General features: G+C 54.9%; 1 protein-coding gene across 8 annotated transcripts; it reads left to right on the top strand.

The window, feature by feature from the left end:
- The first annotated feature begins 200 nt into the window (after positions 1-200).
- On the top strand, positions 201-22,509 carry PPP1R12B (protein phosphatase 1 regulatory subunit 12B). Of its 8 annotated transcripts, none has more exons than XM_010724055.3 (8): positions 201-818; positions 9,239-9,255; positions 9,665-9,809; positions 10,288-10,392; positions 10,666-10,719; positions 11,437-11,487; positions 16,309-16,488; positions 19,779-22,509. In XM_010724055.3, exons 1-7 carry the CDS (start codon positions 717-719, stop codon positions 16,441-16,443), a joined length of 609 nt encoding a protein of 202 aa, XP_010722357.1. In that variant the 5' UTR covers positions 201-716; the 3' UTR covers positions 16,444-16,488; positions 19,779-22,509. The 8 variants fall into 8 exon arrangements, with proteins under 8 accessions (XP_010722357.1, XP_010722360.1, XP_010722359.1 ...); XM_010724058.3 differs by lacking the exons at positions 16,309-16,488; positions 19,779-22,509 and adding exons at positions 11,806-11,864; positions 12,405-13,915 and having other exon boundaries at positions 213-818; XM_010724057.3 differs by lacking the exon at positions 16,309-16,488 and adding an exon at positions 11,806-11,864 and having other exon boundaries at positions 214-818.
- The last annotated feature ends 963 nt before the right edge of the window (positions 22,510-23,472 follow it).

The following is a 23,472-nucleotide window of genomic DNA, read 5'->3' as shown; positions in this document are numbered from 1 at the left end:
TTTTTTTTTTTTTCCCCTTTTTCCCCTACAAGTGGCAGCTCAAATCCCAAGCTGAAAGTGAATCGCAGCTGCTGGCCGCCCTCCAGCATTCCTGGCTGCAAGAGTAAGGATCTGGAATGTCAGCGGCAGCGGGGCGGGAAGGAGCAGCGTGCGCGTGGGGAACGGCGCCCGGAGGAGGAGGACGGAACAAAACACAACTTCAGCTGGCCTGCCCCTTTCCAAACCCGTGTTTGTTCCTGATTTATGCTTCGGGTTTCTCTTAAAGCATGCAGCTCGGCGCAGCCACGGCAGAGAGCTGGCAGCAGCGTGCCGGAGTACAACAGGTTTTTGGTGGTGGTTTGGGTTTGTTTTTTCGCTCTTTGGAAAAGCGTCTGGTCTAGAGACGCTCGGCTGTTCCTCCTGCTCTTCCCATTGAGCTGGGAGACCTTTCCTGTGCAGCTTTGGGAAGGAGAGCCCCTGGTCCTGCGGCTCCGGACAGGAGATGTCCCCGCGTGGGCACTGCGGACACCACCTCTTCTGCTCAGACGAGGAACCTTTCGGAGCCTCGGCTCCCTCTGCAGCAGATTAATGCCTAAAATTATACACCTTAACCAGCAGGGTTTAATTACCAGAGCTGTGAGTAGTTTAATTAGTTTGTTCTGACCTTGGAAGGAGGACCTGCCCAGCGACGGGAGAGCGCAGCCTTATTGCTCTGCGGTGACCCAGCCTGCAGGGCCATGTCGTCTCTGTTCACCAGGAGCAAGGATTACACGCGGAGCAGGAAGTCCCAGTCAGATTCACCCCCGTCCTCTCCTTCCCCGATTGCAAAGACGCTCAGAGTAAGCAGCTTTTCCTTTCTGTGCTCAGGGCGGCCCGCCGGGGTTGGTGGAATGCCCTCGGATTGCCGCGGCTGTGGTTTGCTTTGGAAGGAGCGTGGTGTAAAGTGAAACTCGGGAAGGTGACTCTGCAGCAACAGGTTGGAAAGGCTGTAAGTTCCTGGAGCGGTGCTGATTGGCACTGGTGCTGCGGGGAGCTGCCGTGATGGTGTTCCCCTGCCCTGCGCTCACAGCAGGCACAGACATCTCTCTCCATAGGTTGTGTCTGCGAGGAAAATGAGGCAAAACCTGAGCAGCTTGTTAAGCTGTGCGCTTCCATCAGCGCTGCGATGCTGCCGGCATCCAGCTGGGAGCTGTGGTCTGGTTTAGTAATTCCAGCAGTAGAAAAATAAAGAGAACCACCTGCACCAGGAGGAGCAGCAGGGCAGGATAGCGGCCGGTGTGCTGCTCTGCAGAGGTGTCCTGGGAGTGGGAACGCTGTGAGAGTGCTGGTGTTGGCCGGGGGAGGCTATGGGAACCCCTGCGTCCCCATCAGGGTACGGGCAGCCTCTTTGCAGCCAAGGAGTGCTAGCCATCTGGAGAAAGTCCGCTCACTCCTGGAGGAATGAGCCTGAAAAAAGGCAGATTAATTTTAGATGCAAGCATTGCATTAATCTGAGCACTGGGGTTCGCTCAAATCAGGTGCGCATGGTCTGCTCCACTCGTCCTGTCTGGAAGCAGCGGAGTGCTGGTTGTGCAGGGGGTGTTTGCCCCGCCGTGGGGCAGCAGCAGCGGAGCTGCCTGGGGCGTCCCTGGGGGTTTGGGGTCACCCCCTGTGAGCTGGGTCCCGTGGCAGCTCACCCCACTGTGCCTGCAGCTCCTGGGAGCCTGCAGCAGAGGTAACAGTGGGGGCAGGAGGTTGGGACCTTCACATGTGTTCTGACTTATTGTATACAACTGAGGAAGGTTTCGATTTCTCTCCACAACCAAGTTTTTCAAAGCCTCCTTGCACACGTGAGCGTGGCAAACGTCTCTCAAGCTGTGGCCGTTCCTGCACAGTGCTGTTCCTGCCTGTGCTGCTGCCGGGGCCCCGTGGTGGTGTGAGTTGGAAAGCAGGTGGGTGAGCAGGGAAATCCTGCAGCTAATAGAGGTGGTGGTGCAGGATGGAGCACCAGAGCTGGGGGAGAGCCGTGCCCTGCGTGCAGAGATGTGGCTCACAGGTCAGTGTAGGAAGCAGCCCTGGCGTGTCGGGGCTGTGGAAGCAGCCGATGCTTTGGCAGGATTTGCTTCTAGCTGAAACAAAGTCTCTGAGTTAACTCCTTCGGCAAGATAATGTAATCCTGCCATGAGCAAAAGCAATAATTAAGTGTACTTTCCTATGGGATTGTGCCATGGTATTTTTTTGTGCGTTTCCCCTTTGCTCCCATGCCCACAGTATTGGCAGCCCTTGCAGCCTTAATAAAACAGGTGGGAATGTGATATCTTGGAGCCTTTCCTATTTCCATCCGGTTCCGATCGATCCCAGCAGAGCTGTGCACGCTGAACGATCCCAGCTGGGCAGGCAGTGAGGGGCAGGCATGGAAACCTCCTGCAGCAGCAGGCAGCCCAAAGAAGGACTTGTTCCTTGGGCAAACAGCTGCATTCAGATGCCATTTACAAAGCAGCTCCCTGTGGCATGCCCTTGGCCCTGCCTTTGCCCTGCTGCTCGTAGCCTTCCTTGTTGGCTGATAGGATAAAACCACACGTGCTTTTTTCTGCCTCTAACGATGAGAAGGGTGAGCACTTTGCAGTGGAACACTTTGCACACTCTAAGAAAGGCAATGCCCTGGAATATAACAGCACCATAGGGGAGGGCTCGAGCAGAAGGCACCCGAGGAAGCTGTGCAGTGTGTTGGTGTGTGAGCAGCTCCATGTGCCATTGCAGGGTGAGCACCTCCAGTGCCTGGCGAGCTGCAGGGCCCCACTTCTTGTGTCATGGAACCAGTAGGGTTGGAAAAAAGCCCTGAGGTCATCCATCAACCTTGGATATCACCACTGAACCACATCCCTCAGTACTGCATCTGCCCTTTCCTTGAACACCGGTAGGGATGGTGAACCCCCACCCCCAGGCAGCGTGTGCCAATGCATTGTTGCACTTTCTGGAGATGTTCGGGTGCTGCTGGAGCTCCTGCTCCCATCACAGCCCCACATGGCAATGGGTGGGAGCATCTCATGGCCCGTCCTCACTCTGTTGAGTGGCTTTGTGACCGCTTGAGCCTTGTTGCAGTTATTAGAGGTGCCGGCTGTACTCTGGCATTAGGCAGAGCTGCACAAATCATTTGCTGTGCTGCACAGCGTGAGGGGATAACAAGTGCTCTGCAAACAGTTCTCCAGGAACCTTTATCTTCCTGGTCTGCATTGAGCAGCCTGGGCTCGTCCTGCTGGTGATAAAAGTGATGCTGCTTGCATCGGAGCGGGGTCAGGCCGGTTGTCTCCAGACATTCTTTTCCTTGTGTCTGCACTGCTGGCTCATTACGCAGTGTTTGCAGAAACTCTGCTGTCCTCTCCCATTAGCCAGCAAAAAAGTAGGATACCGAAACTTGAACTTTAAGGCAATTAACCTCAGGCTGTGCTCTTCCACTGCCTGATTTGTTTATTGCTGCTCCCATCGCTGGTTATTTCTCAGGCGTCGTGTTCCTTAGATGGATATCAGTAAGAAATCCTTCTGGGTTCTGTTTGTTGTTCTTCTTTTTGTTGTGTTTTGTTTTTTCCTCTGTAAATGCCCATATCTGGAAATGCATTGGGAGCATCCTCAGGGCACCCACCCGCCGGGTGGGACTCGGTGCTGGGCAGCTCTGACCACCCTTATGTCCATACCAGGAGCCCTGGTGCATGCAGTGACCCATGTTTAGTGTTACACCCTAGCTGGGTCTCAGTAGTTAAACTTTCTCAGCTCTCCTCCTTTCCTAGGAATCAAGCCATTGATTCAGGCCAAAGCCAAGCAGGGAGGGTGCCAGTTCTTCAGTGTCCACAGGCTGCTGGCTGAGCCCATGCTCCACCCCTGTGGCATTTTCTAGGCAGACGTGGCCCCACTGCGTGTCCATGTTACCAAAATAAGTCGTTTCTGCCCTGGGAGGGCTCTTGCAGGGTGCTGTGGCTGGAAGGGTGGGATGATGTTTCCCATGTGTTGAAATCCCATCGGGATCTGGCTGCTCCCAGAGCTGGAGGCACGTGGTGCAACACCACCACGGCGTGCGCAGCTCCTGCCCTTCCCCTGGGCGCCTGCTCTGTGCTGCTCCACGGAGGGATCCAGCTCAGCAGATGGGGAGAGGCCGCCTGGGATCACAGTGCTGCTGTGGGATTGCCCAGCGCTGCAGGGGGAGCCCGGTGTGCAGAAGGGGTGAGGAGGAGGAGATCTGATGTGGGCTCAGCCCGGAGCGCAGCCGCAATGGCCCAGGGGGACAGGGAGGTGCTGTGGGGTGGGAATGGGTGGAAGGGGAGAGTGGATGGAAACCAGAGGCAGAAAACCACTCTAACCTCTGAATTGCAAACCGGTGTTTACTGCAGTGGCAGGAGCCCATTATAGCTTTGTTTTCCATAAGAGGAACACGAACCCGTAGCAAACGAAGCTGGCAGGGCTCAGTCTGCCCATTGCCTCTGGGCGCTGCAGCTGGACCTGTGCAGCTCCGCACACATCTGTGCAGGCTCCCACCCAGGGAGGTGCTGCCCCCTCCTTGGAGCTGCCCCTGGTGACAGATGCAGAGTGCTGACCTCGGGTTTGCTTGGTCTGCTGCTTGGGTTGGTTTGGTTTTTTACTAAGGACTTGTCAGTTCTTTTTACTAACCCCTATAGCTGAGGTCACTCCTGAAGAAGCAAAGCTTTGGAGCAGACATCCTCGAGCAGGTTTGGGCTCGGATCACCTCCTGGCAGCAGCTCTGGAGCTGTTTTAGACAGAAACAAATGAGGAGAGAGAGAGGCAGCACCGACAGCCTTAACTCTGACAGCGCAGGATGCTCCGTGCGGTGCAGACAGCCCGGCATACCTCAGCAGCCCTAATGGCTTTTCCATGCAGGCACTCCCCGTGCCCATGCAGTGGTCACAGGAATGCTATGTGGCTGCTCCAGGACAGGTTGGTTTTAGCAGCTGCAATTGAGGCTCCAAATAGGCATTTAAACACACCACGATAACACCTGGGAATGCCCAGCAGTGTGTGCAGGGCTGGGGAGGAGCTGCTGCCTGCAGCCCCATGGCATTAAGAAGTTTGGGAGCAGCAATCTCCTCCTCTCAGTCCCTTGGCCCTTCAGCTTTGATTTCCTCATGTCTGGAGATCTCTGTCTAAGATCACAGTGCTTTGCAAAATGAAGTTTTTCAGCAATAAAACTTGATCCCTTCGAAAAGAGGGGAAAAAAAGAAATCAGAGCAGCAGACCCAGGTTTCTGAGTTGTGGCCTCTCCTAAATTAAACTACAATCCAGCTCAGTGCTTTACACAGTGAGCTCTATCCCCCAGAGCCAGCAGTAATGAAGTGCAGCTGGGGCTGAGCCGAGGGGCCACGGATGAGTGGGGAACTGAGGCAGGGGGATGGGGGGAGCACAGAGGAGCTGCCTGTGCTGGGGCCATGGAGGTGCTGCTGCTGTCAGCCCCCCCGGCTGTGTGTTTGTTTCGTGCCGTAAGCAATGCAATGTGTTGCAGGCAGCAGCCAAGGCTGCTATTCCAGCTCAGATGGACTTTTAATATTATGCTTCAGTAACAGCAGTTTTTATTAAGCAAAGCTTTTTGATTTATAGTTTGTGAAAACATGCTTTGCGTAAGGCTTTGGGGAGTTGGGGGTTAGATGGAGGTGGTTTGGCTGCACCGTGTTATCAATCACAGCAGTGGGATTTGTGATCCTTGCATTCGCAGCGGTGCAGCCCGGGTGGAAGGCAGCAGCATCCATCACCAGGCAGGAGCTGGCGGGGAGCTGAGCCGCAGCGCTGGGTCAGCACAGCAGCTTTCCCAGGGAGGCGGTGACCTCAAAGAAGCAGAGTTCAAAACAGACCTTGTAATTCTTCTGCACCCTTTGGAAAACCAAACTTTCTGAGCACTGCTTGTGCCCAGCCGCAGCTCCAACTGCAGGCTGCACCATGCACCAAACCCATCCCTGCTCCTCCCCGCAGCTCTTGCAGTGCAGCCCCACGCTCCCTTCCAGCTGCACGCCGTGCACAGGAGCTGATCCTTCTGCAGCAGCCGTGCAGCAGAGTAGCAAACCTGCAGTGGGGTGGGAGCAGACAGCCCCAGTGCTGCAGCATTGTGCGCATCACAGGAAGAACTGTGAGCCCTCAATCCGTGGGGCTTAGCAGGAGGATGGCTGCCAGCACTGTTGGAGGAGTTCTTGGGGCTTTGTGTGTGGGTTGGGGGGGCAGTGGGGCAGTGGCTGTGACCTGGGATCCTGCAAAGTGGTGGTTGATCATGGGGTGATCAGATCCCTGAAACAAAACGCCAAATAAATATAAATAAAATAAATTCCTTGGAAGCTATCTTAAAATAGTGCAGACTTTCCCGAGGTTGGCCAATGGGAGATAAAGAAGCATGAAATTTTCCAACAGCATCTTTTTTTGGGGAGTGGAAATGTAAATAGTGGACTTTTTCTGCCTGTGTTGGGTCAGGTCTGAGCAGCAGAAGAATGCATCTGGAAGCAATGGGGCAGCGTCTGCCTTGGCAGAAGGGCTGAGCCCCTCTTGGCGCAGCATTTCAGGGCTTCATTTCAGCCAAACCTTCTGCAAGGAATTTGGTTTTAATTTTACCGTACTGAACTTCAAACAGCTGTGAGAGTTTGTGTGTTTTGAAGGGAAAACTCCTGCTTTCCTCCATCCAAAACCCAAACCCTGCAGCGTTCCTGCGCTGTGCAGCATCAGCTTGGAGCAACCCGGTGTGAGGCGTCCCTGCCTGGAGCAGGGGGTTGGAACTAAACGATGCTAAGGTCCCTTCCGACCCAAACCACTGCATGATTCCACGATGCTGTTTGCTCCCATGCCCTGTGTTCTGCAGCCCTGTGGCGTTCAGCCAGCTCTACCCAGCCCAGGGGAACTGGCAGCAATAGCCAGGCTGTGCCACCCCAGCACCGTGCTGCTGTCCCACAGCCAGGAGGAAGGATGCGACCTGAGGCGTGTGGCTGTAGGTCGGGGTGCAGGTGCAAACCCCACTCCCATCCTCCTGCTGCGAGAGCTCCGAGCACTGATGCTGACCAGAAACCTGGCAGCGCTCCCCGCAGCGCTGCTCTGCGTGTCGAAGTTTTCCTTTAACAGCCATCAGCGCTCACGTCCCGGGCTGCAGGTCCTGCCTGGCTGCACGCTGCTTTCAGAACCAGGGCAGCCGTGCTGCTCCCCGGGGCCCTCCTCCCCCCGTCCTGACCCTGTTTAGCTGGGGAGGGCTCATGGCACAGCCCCGTGTTCCCGTGGCTGCTGCTGGCTCTCGTGGAGCCTCGGATCCCTGGGGAAATGCAGTGCTCGGGGACGATGCTGACGGCGCAGCTCCACGTTTGCCAGGGGAAAAAAAAAAAACGTGAAAAATACAATGGTGCATTCGCAGAGTTGGGACGGCTGATTCTCAGCACTGCTTTAACCCTACCAGGCCGTGTGGGGTTCATCCAGGAGGGTCTGTGTGGTGGGCTCGGCTGCTGCTGCTGCTGCCCTCTGCTCCTTCAGGCAGCGCTGGAGGCTGAGGCTGTGCCCCTGAGCTCAGGGCATGCACTGCACTGCTCCCTCATGCTGCACAGCAGGTGATGCTGCTGACGTTTCAGTGGCATTTGGTTGTTTGAGCAGAGAAGCAGTGATTGCAGGGAGGGCAGCCCAGCTGCAGCTGGAGGTTTCTGAGGGTGCTGTGGCCGAATGCGGGGCAGGGCTGGGCTGGAAGGGAGCTGGTCCTGGTGGAGATGGCTCCTCTCTTCTGTCATCGTTTTAAAAGCAGGACAGAGTAAGCTGGTCCTTGGGGTACCAGCATAGCCTGCGTGCAGACCTCAAGAAGAGGCTGGGACAGAAACTGATCTAACACAAAATAGATATCCCTTCCTTCCCTGAAGGTAATAGCGAGTGGAGGAGCTCTGATGGAAGCTGGTTTGTGATTCCATCACAGCGGGGCTGTTGCCAGCAGTGGCTGCAGAGTTCTGTTCAGCCTCTGCTCTCCAGACCCGGCCTTTATATGGTATCATCTTTGTCTCAGAAACACCACTTCACTGCAGCACCATGCAGAGGCGGCTGCAGGTGGAAGGCTGGGGAAGGATGCAGTTCCCTGTGGGTCCCTTCCAGCTCGGGAGGTTCAGGCTGTAGCACAGGGCTGGAACTGCTGCCGTGGTTCTGCTGCAGCCCTGAGCTCAGCCTGATGGAGCCCCTGCAGGCACAGCCCTGGGGAGGACATGCTAATTGACAGCAGGGTTTGGGCTTTGGATTTAGCAGCTCCAGCTGAATGTGCTCTCCAGCTGTGAGGCTTCAGCTTTGGTTCAGTTCCTTTGTGCTGGCCGAGGCACCACGTCCTGTGACAGAGGGCTGTATGGGGTGGTTTCTTTCACAAGACGGGGGTTGTGTTGGGGTTGGAGGAATTGGAAATGTGATGACTTGCAATACCTGCCGTGTTGTTGTGTTCCTGCTGTGGGGCAGGCTGAGCACAGACCTCATTGTGCTCATGCACCAATGCACAGAGGAGCTCACGGGGGAAGCAGGCGATGGGAGCAGTGCATCCCACAGGAACCCGTGCTGTTCTGTTCGACTTTGGCATTTGTAGGAGAAAACTGCCCGGTGCAGGGAACTGCTCTAAGAGCTGTGGTTTACCACAGTTGGCCCCGCAGGACGCGGCAGCGCCAAGCAAAACTCCTGTAATCCCCTCTGGCCCAGGTCAGTGTGCTGTAAGAGCGGCTGCAGCGAAGGCAGAGCTGGGAATTGCTCTGCTGCGATGGGAATGCAGGTGGGGAAGGAAGAGCCCGATGTGCCCCAGGCTCTGTGGGGCTGTGAGCTCCTCAGCCCCCCCCGCAGCTCCTGCTGAGCTCCTCTCGCCCTGTAAAGCTCTCCTTCCTCGCAGGTATTTGGCCGTGGAGAAAAGGTTTGTGGTTTTCAGATGTTCATTGTGCTCACAGCTCTGTGTCGGGGGCCGTTCATCACTCACCCACACACACAGGGCAGCGATCAAAGCCAGCACGGCTATTTGATGTGAAAGGGAAACAAGAGATGAGTTTGGGGCCCAGGAATGGGCTTCAGCTCTGGACACGAGGATTTAAAAGCCAAGGTTCTGTAGGTTTTGGGTTTGTGAAGGAAATGAAATCTGAAATGCTTCAGAGAAGCAGAAGCAGTTGAGAAGGCTCTGCAGCAGTCGGTGGATCGCAGTTTGGGTGCAGGCTGTGTGTGCTGGGGTGGGAGCAATGTGCTGCTGGGGCTGCACTGTTAGTTCTCCTGGTCATTAACTCCCTTTTTTTCTTCTTTTTTCCCCTCTTTCCTTCAGCATGAACGACTTTCCAGGTAAGAACTTTGTTTCTCAGGGTTTTTTTTCCGATCTAATATTTTAGATTTAAGATTTTTTTCTATGTCCCATCTTTGCTCAGCTCTGGGGGTTCCCCATCCTTCACAGCAATGGCACGAGCTGTCCCTGGCTCTGACCAGTGGGTTCTCAGCTCAGCTGTTGGGCCACTCTGCTTTCCTCTTTTGCTCGTGCAAATCAAAACCCTTTGACATCCCGTTGAATGGAGCCCATTCCCACCATGAAGACGGGGATCCCAGCAGCGCGTGGGACGTTGCTGCCCAGTGGCTTTGGGCTGATAAGCGCTGGGCTGTTCCCAGCTGGTTCAGCACAGAGCACTGCCCGCCCTTGTGTCACACCGGCATTCCCTGCACTGCAGCTGCTCCACAGTGCTGCATCTTTGCCTTGCAGGTTGGAAGCAGCTACAGCCCCTGCCACCAGTGACTCCTACAGTGACCGTGCCTCCAGCCGCTCCAGTGCCTACAGCCGCAGGGAGAACCGCCTAGCAGCCCTGAGCAGCAGGGCAGAAGAGGAGAGCAACAGGGACTATAAGAAGGTGGGGTTTCTGTATGTAATGTGGTCACTGGCTGCACCTTGGAAGCTGCACCAACTGTCTTTGGAACGTGGTCTGTTTCCGTTGCCTTTGGGAATGATGCTCACTGTTGTCAAGTGCATCAGTCCTACAGAGGGTTAAAACAGGACAGGGGGTGAAGGGACACCCTGGGGACAGGGAGTGAGGGATCGGGCAGGAGAGATGGGGGAGGGATTTGTAAAGGAGAAGAAAGGCTAACCTTGAATACCACCGGCATGGCCACAGCTTGCACACCCAGCTGAATCATTTTTGCTGCTATGGCACTCCGGAATTATTTGCTCTAAAAGCTCTGAAGCTTTCAATGTGATCCTTGAAATCAGCAACACGGGCTGCCAGGTGTGTGTGCACATCTGGTACTGACGCAAAGGCCGTATGAAAAGTGTCTGTTTGGAGCACAGTGGCTGAAGAGCAGCCCTGTTAATTGAAACGCTGTGTATTTCAGTTGTACGAAAGCGCCCTGTCTGAAAATCAAAAGCTGAAGTCAAAACTGCAAGAAGCGCAGCTCGAGCTGGCTGACATCAAATCCAAGTTGGAAAAGGCAGCCCAGGTAAGGCCAAAAGCTGCTCCTCTGCTGGGCAAAGCGAGCGCTGCCCCGTGCCATGCCAACACATCCCCAGTGTGGGAGGGGATGCAGTGCTCAGGAGGGAAGCCTCTGCAGGGGAGACTCGTGTTACATTGCACAGAAAGCAGTGTGGTGTGTGTGATTCTCTAAGGATTGCTGCTTCTCTGGGCAAGTGCATCTGTGGGCTGTCCAGGCCTTTGTGCAGCATCGTGTGAATGCCTCTCCGTTTTAATAGCTTTCTATTTTTAATTTACATAGCAGAAACAGGAGAAAACTTCTGACCGGTCTAGCATGCTGGAGATGGAGAAAAGGGTATGTGTGTCTGCTTTCTTCTGGGTTCTGATCTTTGCCTTGTGCTACTCTACAGGGCATACTAATTTCTGGAAGGAAAGTGTTAATTAAAAGATAAGTTATATTTTTGCCTTGCAGAGCAGTGCGCAGCTATAATTGTGTTCTGACCTTTTTGTGCCTGAGACTTTTCTGCTCTCTTTGCAGACCAGCCGTGTTCTGACTTCCTTCTTTCATTATAGGAAGCTACAGAGCAGCAGATTGTATTGCATGGTCCTGCAGGGCTGTCAGTCCATTATGCTTTAAAATGTTATTGATCCTTATAAATAAAAACTTTCAGGAGGGAGGGAGAAACAAGACAAAGCGCTGGCTGGGTGTCCATCCTTGTGATTACTCTTGAAATCTGATTGATTGAACGCTCCTTCCTCCTAACCAAGCAGTCGGATTGTTGCAAGAAGTTAAGCTGAGTTTGTGGTGTCTGGCTGAGTCTTAACTGACCCTGAAGTCAGGTTGGAATTGAGCTGAGGAGAGCTGTGCTCCACCTCACATGTAGGACCAAAATGACCCCAGCACATCACCTGCTGCCGTGCCCATCTGGTCAGCTCCTGGCTGTGCTTTGGGGTGCTTTTTGGTGATTGCTCCTATAGAAATGCAAGACTTTTGCTTTTCTTTAAAAGAAAATATGCTTTGTTTTTCTTGTAAACACCTGTGACCGTCTCTGTTATGAATCCCTGTAAACAGGAGAAGCGAGCCCTGGAGCGGAAACTCTCTGAAATGGAGGAGGAGATGAAGGTAGGGAATAATCTATTCCCTCTGTCTGTTCTAATTTTGATGCTTTGTATTAATGTCTGTTGGGACTGCCACCCAGGAATAGGATATTAAAGATATACATGGGAAGGGACTCCTCTTACCTCTGAGTGCCTTCCTTTGTGCATCCAGGCCTTGCTCTAATGGCTGTGTTCTCCAAACATGGAGTAGTGTTAAAGCCGCTCTGTTGGCATCCATCGAATCGCACCATATGTTCTACTTGTTACGTTGTTTGCCCTGAGAACTGTGAAGGCTATTCTCCCCAAATGCTTTCTGAGACTAACCTTCTGTGGCATCCGTGAGTTTCAGTTTGCTGAATAGTCTGCAGCCCAGGCGAGGCCGTTGTGGCTCCCTCCAGATGGGTAAGAAGACAAAGCTGGCTTTTGAGATCACGCGCACTGGCCAGCACAGAGCACACAGTGATTGCATTTCTGTCCTCCAGCATGTTTGTGGAAGGCTGCGTCAGTAAGCCAGGCTGGAATGGATCTCAGCAAAGAGGAATTTGCTCCCAAGTCCAGCATGGCTTGCTGTTCCCAGCCCTCCCACCGACTGCTCCCTGCCTTCCCCTCTCGTGGCACTGCTGGGACGGAGCCCTGCGGCTGGCAGGGAGCTCTGCGGTGCCCGATGCAGTGTTTGCCACCTGGGTGCACCTGCAGCTTCACAATGATTCTGCAGCGTTCCATCATTTTATGCTGCACTTGAATGCTTGTACTCACAGAATGGCCCTCTGCGTCCTGTGTGCTGTGCTTCCCTTCCCTCTGAGGAGGATCCAGGTGGGACCGCGTCGCTTTGACAAGGCAGGACCTGGGGATGTCAGCGGTGCACTGATGGAAATGATTTCCTGCCACCCTCGAGGAGGTTCCAACTCTGTGCTTCTATTTCAAGCTTCATATCTTTACCAGGCACACACCTTTGAAAGGATATATTGGCTTTTGCTGCATCTTCTGCTGCAATACGTCTCAGAACAATTTGGTGGAGTCTCGCTGTAAAGGCTCTCTTGGTCTTTCAAAGAGGACAAAATGAATGTGGATGTGCTCAAAGGGGAGCGACAAAGGGCTGAATGTGCCTGGATTCCAAATCCTTCCTCCTCTCAGCAAGTGGCAACCTTGAACTCCAGAGGGACTTTCCCATCATTACAGAAATGCAGCCTCCAAGAGAAAACGCAGGCAGGAGCGCTCCGTGGCGTTGCTTTAGCTCTGTAGATCTCTCCACAAACCAGCTCAGTCCATGGAGTAAAAGACAAATTGGTGTCCTCTAGTGGCCTGTTGGTTTTGAACACTTCTATTGGTTCAGAAAGCAATTAATGAGAGAAGATGCCTGCAGGGACTGCTGGACACAGACACAGCTTCTCTGGCTGGGGGAGCCGGGAGCTGCAGGTGGATGGAAGCTGAGAAGGTGCTGTGGGAAAAGCACCACGTGAAGTCTGATGTGTTCCTGTGTTACCCTGAAGTGCTGGCCATGCAGGAGGCAGCACATGGCTACAGCAGCCCCTGGTCTGCCTGAGAACAAGCTCAGCTCCTTGGGAGTGATGCTGCCTCTTTCTGCAGACCCAAACAGCCTTTTGTTAGTGGAATAAATAGATGTGAAATGTGAAAGTGTCTCTTCTGAGGCGCTGCTGTGTTTCCACCCCACCAGACTTTGCAAAGACTCGAGCATGTGATGAGCACCTGACTGTGCTGTGACATACAAACAAGTGTGAAGGCTCTCACAATGAAAGTCCATAAGGAAAGCAGACTTTCCACATCCACTGACATCACGTCTTAAAGCAGGATTCAGCCCAGCTGTGCTTGTGTAGAATGAGATAACCTCTGCAAAACATCTGTATTAATCCCTACTGTGTCAGTAGTGCCAGGAAAACAAATCTCTTAGTACTGGCTATGCTTGCATTCCTGCTACTTTTGCTAATTGAATAGCTATTGAGCAGCATCACAAAGAGCAATTCAAGCAAATCCACCAGTTTCCTATAAAGTGGAGAGCAGTAAGGGGAATACCCAACCATGCCATGGCGTTGGTTTCTGAGTCATGCTGCAGTCACTGGGATTCTTCCCAGCAGTCTGAATGGAACCAGTCCCTCAGGGCTCACCTGCAGCTGTTTGCTCTTTGGCTGGCACTGAGTCCAGAGCAGTGTGGGAGCAGCTGGCTCCCACAGGAAGAGGAGGCACAGAAATGTCACAGGAAGGTCCTGGGTTGCTGTGACAGCAATGCTGTGTAGTTCAGCCCAAGGTTGAGGTTACAAGCTTTGTTCCTTCCATAAGTTCAGCTGCTGCTGGTGAAGCTGCCAAGAAGTGGAGAGGAGCATGGTGAAACTGGTGATGGCAGGGAGCTCCGTGGTGCTGGAGGGGCTCCTGCAGCCCTTGGGAAGGTGACACAGCAATACGGCATTTTCCTGAGTGACTGCAGGGTTTGACTGGAGGTACAGCAACTTGGCTGAGGAAGGAGAAAGAAAATTAGCATTTGCGCTGAACTGATTTCAATGCCAAGTGCCTGAGGTCCCAACTTAACACAGCAATTTTCCTTGAAGGTCACAGAAGCTTCTTTACTCTGAAGCAGCACCGCACCTCCTGGCTTGGTACATTGTGCATGCTTTGGGCATCCTGATTTCCCTGAGTGTTGCAGGCACAAAGCCCTTTAATTGAAGGCAAGTACAGCTGAACCGAGGAGCCTGCTTTCTGTAAGCCAAGAATCAAGCAGAGTGATAAGCAATCACAGCAGGATCATCCACATTCTGGTCTTTGCCTTTGGCTTCAGCCCAGCTCTCAGCCTTCGCTCGCTGTCTTTGAGCATGATAAATAGGAAGGCATCCGACCTGCAGCACACACACATCTCTGCATAGGTGATCCTTTCCCAGCTGCACAGCGTGCTGAGGCTGAGCTGCGTCTGCTCACACTGTGCTGCAGTTCGTGCTCTGCTGGCGTGGGAAGTGAAGATGGTCTCTAAAGTGATCACAATCCTTTCCACCCCACGAAGCACGCACTGCGTTTTACATATGTTGGCCATTTTCTGCCAGCCAGATGCTCAGCTGTAATAAAACAGAGAGCATTTATAAACTGTGATACCGCAGGAAGAAACGGCCCTTGCGGTCCAACCAGCAGCTCCTGGGTGCAGGGTGGACACAGTGATGTCTGTCTGTCCAGCCGGCGCAGTGGGGCAGGTGGTGCTGGCTGGGATGTGGGGATGGGGAGGGTGTCTGTCCCCCGAGCTGTCTGTCTGTCCGATGTCAGAGCAGTGCAGGTGAAGGCCAGGCAGCAGGAGCTGTGCTCCCTTGGATGCAGGAGCGGTTGCACCGCCAGCTGGGCTCAAGCCCCATCCTTTCCTGCTCTGCATCCCTTCCGTTGGCGTTGTGAGGCTTTTGGACACGCTCTCCATTCCTTCCTGAGGAGCAAAGGTGGTGCGTAGGGGCAGCTGGGGCTGCACTGCTGGCTGCCCAAAATGCTTCTGTGCAGCACTGAGCCCTTGAACAGAACATCCCTGCACGCAGCAGTTCTGTGGGGAGCTCCAGCAGCTCCATGCACATCAGGTGGAAGTTCTTCGTCTCACAGCTGTGCCAACACTGCCCTGGCTAAGGATGATGTCTTTTTGCAGGTAGTGCTGCCTTGGGACCCTTCCTGCTGATGGCACGGCAGGAGGGAGCTCCCCACAGCCCCTTCATCTCCTCCATCCCTACACACACAGGTGTGTGGGGAGGCTGCAGGAGGGATGGGGGAGCACTTTGCCTTGGGCTGGGATTTGTCTCTTGAAGCCAAAATCCCTCCTTTGGAGGGTGCTTCCCTTCCTGCCCCCCACCCCAGAGGGGGATGCAGTGCAGGAGGCAGTGCTCAGCCCTCACACCTCCTGGCGTCCATTCACAGTGTTGCTGTCGATCCATTTTGCCGTAGTGTTGCTGGGAACTCATCCTCCTTGTGTGAGCAGCAGTGATGTCTGCACGGCTTTCTGCTCTGCCTTCCCCTGTGCTTCCACGTCGTGTCTCAGTGCCGCAGTGTGGCTGTGCCCACCCCTCCTGGGCGCTGATTCCTGCCCTGTTCTGTGCTCGTGGGTTCTGTACTGAGCAGCACTGTGTTCTGTCTGCCTCCTCCTCAGGCTGTTCTCATTCAAGCTCCTGTCATTAAAACGAGTGCTTTCAGTTCTTAACTTTTCTCCTCTGGAGGCTGAGCCTCGTGGTAAAGAAGAGTTGAATTTGGGCTGGGTTATTTGGAAAAACCCACACCCACCCCACAGCTTTGGGGAGCAGAGCCAAGAGCCCATTGGGTGCCAAGGGTGAGGGCTGTCAGCAGGCTGTGACCATGGCTCAGCTCTGGGCCCTCCAGAGGCTCCGCTGCAGCTCTGCTCACTGCTGTGCAGCTGCTTCAGTGTTCAGAGATGCATGGGAGGAGCGGCACAGAAGCTCTCAGGTGCCAGCAGTGCTCCCAGTGCTCCCAGTGCCCCCAGTGCCCACGGTGGCAGTGGGACAGCGTGATGGTTCTCATAGTGATTCACACGCCCACAGCCGTGTCTGGTGGAGCTCATTATGGGTCATTAGAAAATCACCCATAAGGACCATCCTGCTTTGGGTGGGAACTTCACTTACTTAGGACCATTCTAAAGGCTTTGGGGGTCCCTGGGGGAAGGGCAGGCTCCCCTGATGCTGTCAGTGTGCTGGAGGGCTTTCCATGAGCTGCTGCCCACCCGGCACTCACCGCTACTCATTTGTCTTTTCTTTTTCTCTCTATTCTTTTACCCCTTGTGGACTAAATTCACCTTTCTGTGCCCTTTTGTCTCCACGGTGTGTTCTCTCCGTATCTTCCCGTCCCCTCCTGTCCCTCTCTGCAGAACCTCCACCAGCTCAAACAGATTCACACTCTGAGGCAGATGAACGAGCAGCTGCTGGCCGAGAACAGGGCTCTGACGCGGGTTGTGGCCAGGCTCTCACTGCCTGCCAAGCCCTCCGAATCAGAGGAGCTGTAGCCATTTGCCATCCGGCTCATCTCGCCTCCCTCCTCCATCCTCCAGGCAGGTCTCCGCTCCCGTGGCCGAGCTCTCCCCTGGCTGGCTGGGGCTCCAGGCTGCATGCGGCCGACGGTCTGCAAGCGCCGGCATGCTGCTCACCTGGCAGGGCTTCCCTGCACCGTGTGCTCGGTTCTGCTGACTCCGCTCTGCTTGGCAGCTGCTGACCTCCGCCGTCCCGCTAACAGCCCGCAGCAGGGGGGCTGCTCTCTCCTTGCCCAGAAGAGCAATAGGACCCGCCGCACCCCGGCACAGCAGCAGATGAGTGGCACCGAGGGGTGGGAGCTCGGGTGCTTCCCTGTGGCTCGGCAGCCCGGCTGCCGTTGGGGCGGTGGCGGAGCCCCTTCCCATCGCTGAGCCCGCAGCAGGTGTGGTCTGTGCCGTGTGTCTGTGTGTCTGATCAAGGTGTCGTCAGGCTTGGTTCAGCGGGATGCTGGCACACAGCAAGCATTATGCAGTCACCATGAATGATTAATGAATTTCCAGGGGCGTCATGAAAAATGCGCATTTTAGAGAGGAAGGTGATTTCAAGAAAGTCCCAAACCGATCAGTCTTCAGCACTTTGTCTTGTTTTCTTAAGCAATGAAAACAAGCTCCTTCCCTCGCGTGAAGCAGTGGAAGGTGTTGGTGTGAGCTCAGCACTGCAGCATCCGTGCTGCCCTCCTGCAGGACGGTGTGAGCAGAGCCGACCCGCTGTGTGCTGTGTGCTCCCTGTGTGCTGGGATCACTGCAGAGAAATGGGGCTGTGAGCCTTGGGGAGCTGCACCCTCACATCACACGGTTAGACTGCATCCTTTCCTGCTGCTCCATTGCCTCAGTGCTCACATAAAGCTGTGCCTCCTCCCTCCGTTGGGTCCTGCACATCTTCTGCGGGTTAGTAGGGGTATTTGGGTCCCCACAGACAGAGCTATTTTTTCCTAAAGGAAAAAAAGAACCACTGTGCTCTAGTGGGATGGAAGTGGCACTGAGGTATGAAAAAGTCTATTCTTAGCACACAAATTATATCAGAGATGATTAACCATAGAAACAAACTAACCGGGGGAATTGGGGCTTCCCTTCCCCGAGCCTCAGTGCCAGAGCCCACGATCTGCTCTGGCTGCAGGTGGCTGCTTTGTGTTGTGGGTCAGAGGGAATGATCTCCCCACCCGCCTGCTTTGAATCCACAGGAGTAGCCCCATGCCTGTCCCTGCCCCCCTTGTTCTCGTAGCCTCAAAGCAGCGATGTTTCACCGACTTCAAGCCACCTGTCTCTCTTCTTCTGTTAGGAAATAATTGCAGCTCCACCTCCCCATCGCTCCCAGTGCCGTCCCGTTGCAGGCTGTGTGCTGATGGATGCTCACTCCCCGCTTGCTTGCAGGCTGAGTGCTGTCTGCTGGGAGCAGCGCTGCGTCCCTGCGCTCCGCTGGGTTTCCTCAGCTCTTCTCTTAGGTCCAGCACGGGATGCTGCTGCTGTCTGTCAGCTGCTCTCCTTGCTGTCCTTGGACATCACAGCTGTACAGCCATGTCACTGTTCTCAACTGACAGATTTACTGCAGTGGCACTTCACAGAGAATCTCATTTTCCGAAATCCACATCATTTCTGCAGTGTCACCTTCTGTGTGTCGCAGTGCACACAGCTCAGCTCGCAGCTCGCTCTGTGCTGATGCTGCACATCAGCATCGTGGGGCCGTGTGGGCTGAGCCCTCCTGGCCCTGTCCTGTGCCATTCTAACAGACATTTACAGAGCATCATTGCTCAGACCCCTGCAATACCTGCCCTGCTTCACGTGCTGTTTATTTTGTGAGGCTTGAGCCTGGTTTGCAGTGAAGGCAGGAGTGCCCTCTGCTCGAGAGGGACTGCACTTTGCAAGGCTGATGTGTGGCTTCCAGAAAGCTTCACTGGAAACTGATGGAGTCAAGCAACAGCCAGGAAGCTTCAAGAAGCACGTTGTTCCCTTCCTCCCGCTCCAGTAAATCACCAAAGTTGCGCTGAAGTGTTTTTGTAAAGCACAGCCAGCAGCGGTAAGCTGTGAAATGGGGGTGGATGCTGCAGAGCCACCCCAGGCAGCGACAGAGAGGGGATGGGGGCTGTGTGCAGCCCTCAGCAGACGGCTCAGCCCTCGATTGCTGTGGACATGGAGGCAGTGTGCTCAGTGCTGAGCTCAGAACCATGGAGTCATTAAGACCTCTGAGATCCCCAGCCCCACCACGCTGTGCCCACTGCCATCTCCTCAGTGCCCACAGTGTCTGAGCGCAGTGACCTCTGGCAGCCTGTGCCAAAGCATCACTGCTCCTTCAGAGAGTGAGTATGAATCTCTGGGAGGGAATGGAAGTGCAGAGTGAGAGCACAAACACTTTGTCCTTCTCACCATTCCTGGGCACTCGGTGTTGGGCACTGCCTGCTATTTGGCATCATTCCGTGATGAGCCACAGCATCTGTTCCAATGGCCGCTGTGTCGCGGGGTGCAGCCCTGTTACCTCTTCCTTTGGGAAGCCCAGCACAGGGGATGGGGCTGCAGGAGCACAGCCGTGCTGTGCAGGGACGCAGAGCAGTGCATCTGGGGTGGAGCCGCCAGGCAGAGCCAGGGCTCCAGCACCAGGGGGGAGAAGGCAGAGCAGCTCTGCAGTGGGGATTTCATTTCAGGGGAATTCCTCCAAGGTCTGCACTGACACAGGTGAGTCAGCGCTCAGCTCGCTGTGTGCTTTGTGCCACCTCCAGCTGCACTGTGACCCCCAGACACGCAGCACCAGTGCTGTCCTGCTCCTCCTGCCTGGCAGCCCCGTCCCAGAGCTGCTCCCTGAGGGTCTGCAGTGTGAGAAGCAGGGGGGTCAGAGCTTGTTTGCCAGGAGGAGGTGCTGGGAAGGGCCTGTTGGTGGTTTTTTTTCCATCTCTGTTTAATTGGAGGTCTGTGGTTTTTCCCTGCTGCAGTCACTCAGCTGTGAGCACCGTGCAGCTCTCCGGGATGTTCTGTGGGACCACGATGTGAGCACTGACATTAAATGTTGTGTGATCCCAAAGAGATGCTTTGTCTAAAGATCAGCTCTAAAGATCTCAGCCCCGTCCTGAGTTAGAAGTCCAAGGCAGAAAACGTTTCAGGCCTGGACAAATGGGAAAATGGACACAGGAAAAAGCTGCCTTAGTAGCTTTCTGTTCTGCCCGGCCCTGTGGGAGTGGGTTTGGATGAAAGGGCTCAGAAATGGTCCCAGCTGCGGCCCAACCGAGCTCTGTGGCACCGCTTTCCTGGGGGCTTTGCTGTGTGAGGAGCCGAGCTGAGCCCCCAGCCCTGCTGTAACCCCAGCCCTCTTTGTGTTTGTGCAGATACTGACGGAGCTGAAATCGGACAATCAAAGGCTGAAGGACGAAAACGGGGCACTCATTCGTGTCATCAGCAAACTCTCCAAGTAGGGAGCCGAGCTGCGGGGGGGGGGGCACTGCTGAGCCCTGCCCCTTCCTCCTGCCCCACGCACAGCAGCATTACAGCCATGGGATCAGCATCACTCCTCCCTGCCCTCGGCTGGACGTTCCCTTTCTGCCCTTCCCCCCACAGTGCACACCCCGGCCATTCTGTTTTAATTTCAGCATGTTGTGCTATCTCGGACATTTGGCTCAAGGGAGAAGAGGAGGATGTGGAGTGGTGCTGAGCTGCCAAAACTTCTCCTTCCAGCAGCCCACGGTGTGCAGGAGGGAGCTCTGCTGTGCAAAGTGATGCCCACAGAGCTGGTGCAGCACCTCCGTGCGCTTTGTAGGTGGAAGATGTGACCGTGGGCCAGGATTCTGTGGACACGCATCAGCCCATGTGCAATGTGGGACTTTGGTTAAAATGTGATGCTACGAGGAATGGCAGCAGAGCTGATTCCTTCAGCAGGTGGGGACGGCTGCTTTGCACAGAGACCTGGCTGGTTTTTATTTAACGTAAGATTGCAGATCCGGTGGGTAAGTGCCCCTCCTGTGCAGCTGGTGATGGGGTGCCGTGCTGCAAACCCCCGGGGCTCCTGCCAAGCTCACTGCACTCAGCAGCACCTGGTACCTGCACCCGGACCGCTGTTCTCAGGATGGTATTGCAGACGTTTGCCAAACTTTCTGAAGGAGAAGCCTGGTGTGGTGTGTTGGTGTGGGACGGCTGCCATCGAGCAGAGCCCTGCAGAGGAGCCTGGGCAGATATTTCAGGTCCTGCGATGGCTTTTCAGCATCAGGCTGACCAACTGAACCGCTGCACGGTTTTGTTTCTGGGGAATGGAAATGAGGAGGGCAACGAGCCCTGAGCAGCCCCATCCCTGGTGGCACAGCTCCTCGCAGGTGGGTTTTGGGGCACTGGGCATGGAGCTGCAGTAGCTGTGCTCCAGGTGCCCAGGGGTGCTGTGCGGGGGGTGGGAGCTGTGTGGCAATGCTGGGAGCTGCATCAGAGTCTTTTCATCCATCAGAAGTTTGCAGTCCGCCTCAGCCTTGAAGGAAACCTCAAAAAACAAAAAACAAAACAACAAAAAAAAACCAACCCAACCCTCTTTAGTGTTGTACGGACTCAGAACAGTTTGAAATTGTTCTCTCTGTGGGCATTCAGGCAGTGACTCCTGCATGTACTGCATGCTGACCTGCTGAGCTCCCATACCAGACTGCTCTCCTCGCAGTGTGCAGCCCCTCTCCCTCATCCTCCCCCCCTCATTGCCTTTGTCCCTCCATCTCTCACTTTGTGCCATGGGCTCCTCGTGCTCGGAGTGGCATCACGCCGTGCACGGCAGCTCTGTTGGCTGCAGGTGTGTGGCTCTGTGCTGAGATGCAGATGGATACTTGAACATGAGTACAACTCCTAAGTTTGCTCAACAGGGTAAAAATTCATCTGTCTGTCCTGGGCTTCTTGGAGCCTCCTGCTGGTTATCACCTGTGCGTTTTCCTCTCCCTGGGGGCTTTTTTTCTTTCTAATTCTCCATTTTTCTTTCTAATTCTTTCTAATTCTTTCTAATTCTCCATTTTCCCCTCCCACCCTCCCATCCCACCTCTGGCTGGGCTTAGGGCAGCTCAGCACAGCTCCCACTGTTCCTCTCTGCACCATTCTCCGGTGCAGCGCGGCCGTTCTCTGCTGCTGTGCTTTGGGGAGGAGGAGAAGCACTTTGGCATCACCGGGGCTCCCGCAGAGCTCTGCCCACACCGGGCAGACAGTATTACTGCTTCGCGTATCCCTGCTTTATGGAACAGCTTTAAGCCCTGAGCTCCGCTCCATGCTTTCCCTGCACGCCGCTCCCCCTCGGTGCGCTCTGTGAGCTCTGCTGCATCTCCATGTTCTCTCCCACCCTCACCCCGGCTTGGCTCAGCAGCGTTGCCCTGTCCCAATCCCGGTCCGTGGGCAGGGACAGCCCGAGCTCCCGGCTGCTGGGAGAAGGCTCAGCCCGACCTGACATCATCTGCACCAACACTGTGCCCCTTCCTCCCGAGGCTCCCGCTGCACTCCGCCCACGAGGAGCCGTTACGTGAAGGGCGCAGAGCCCAAGCGCTGCAGGATGCGGCACTGCTGCCCCTCTGCGCTCCCAGCCCCGAGCGCCCCGTGCTGACCGTGGCACAAACCCAGCGGGCGAGGAGCGCTTCGGGTGCGTCTGCATGAAGCAGCGGGGAGGTGGTGGGTGGGATTCCGTGCTCTGCGCTGGGCACGAAGAGCAAAGGAAGCGGATTTTAACGCTGCTCCCTCCTTGAAGCAGAGAGTTTGTCAGACGTGCCTCCTTTGGAGAACACGGGGCTTTTTTTCTAAGCAGTGCTTGGGGTGAATTCGTTTTTATTGCTTGGGGTGAACCCTGTTGTGGCTGCGAGTTTGATGGTGGCTCTTTGTAAATAACTTCTGGAGGAAGCAGGACTGGCGTTCCAGATGGGGAGAGAATGTATTTTTATGCAACTTTGAGTGGCCTTTCAAACCCTGAGATGAATGATTTGTTTTACTGGTTGTTGTTATATAGTATTATAAGTATTATGTGTTTGAAAGTTTGGGAATAATATTCACATCTATGATGCTTGTAAACACAACAGTATTTATAAATAAATAAAATAAGAGTTGATAAAATAGAAATTGTGTCTTTGAGTCCAACTTTCTGGGGCCGGGGAGGGGTGGGTCCATCTCCTCACATCTCAGCCCATCTCCTCACACCTCAGCCCATCTCCTCACATCTCAGCCCATCTCCTCACATCTCAGCCCATCTCCTCACATCTCAGCCCATCTCCTCACATCTCAGCCCATCTCCTCACATCTCAGTCCATCTCCTCACATCTCAGCCCATCTCCTTACATCTCAGCCCATCTCCTCACATCTCAGCCCATCTCCTCGCATCTCAGCCCATCTCCTCACATCTCAGCCCATCTCCTCGCATCTCAGCCCATCGCTGCTGCCTGGGAGCTGACACCCCCAGGTGAGAGCTGCAAAAGGGATGGAAGCCCTCCTGAGAGCAGTGCCCGAAGGGGCTGTGAGAAGGAAGGGGACGGAGCACAGCAGCGGTGTGAGATGGGATGAGGGCTGCACGCAGAGGCGGTGCTGCCCCGTCGCTGCAGATCCCCAGGGGTTGCATTGCCACTGAGTGGCCTTTAATGGCCCCTTCCAACTCAAATTGTGATTCTTCGAGTTGGTGAAGCCGAAAGCTGAGCTCTGAAATGCCCTCACGTGTCCCCGGAACTTCACCCCCAGCAGCAAAACCAGCAGGGCAGCAGGGCTCCTTTCAGCTGTTTCTTTAATAAGGAGACAGATATCATTACAAAATAACCATTGAACGATCAGAGACGGGAACGACAGAGTCCACACGAGGGGAAGGGGCTTTAAAAGCAGCTTCCTGCCGGATCCGAGCGCTGCGGGGGCGGGCGGGGGGGCGGGGGGATGGGGGACTGGGGGATGGGGGGCTTCATCCTCACGGGTTATGGGGGCACGAAGGCAGAGCTGTGTGGCCTCACTTCTGTCCCCAGGAGGATGGCGCTGGTGTCACTGCGAGAGGGGAGAGGGGAGAGGGAAAGAGGGAGAGAGAAAAGGGAGAGAGAGGAGAGGAGG

Source organism: Meleagris gallopavo, chromosome 28 (genome assembly GCF_000146605.3).
Source record: "Meleagris gallopavo isolate NT-WF06-2002-E0010 breed Aviagen turkey brand Nicholas breeding stock chromosome 28, Turkey_5.1, whole genome shotgun sequence".
In the NCBI taxonomy this organism is placed as follows: Eukaryota; Metazoa; Chordata; class Aves; order Galliformes; family Phasianidae; genus Meleagris; species Meleagris gallopavo.
This window is presented reverse-complemented; position numbering and strand designations above follow the sequence as displayed.

Excerpts from the sequence above, each read along its gene's own strand:
- PPP1R12B (XM_010724055.3), top strand. The coding sequence starts at position 717 with ATGTCGTCTCTGTTCACCAGGAGCAAGGATTACACGCGGAGCAGGAAG. Across the intron at positions 10,720-11,436 it reads TGCTGGAGATGGAGAAAAGG|GAGAAGCGAGCCCTGGAGCG; the intron begins GTATGTGTGTCT and ends CCCTGTAAACAG. Across the intron at positions 11,488-16,308 it reads AAATGGAGGAGGAGATGAAG|AACCTCCACCAGCTCAAACA; the intron begins GTAGGGAATAAT and ends CCCTCTCTGCAG.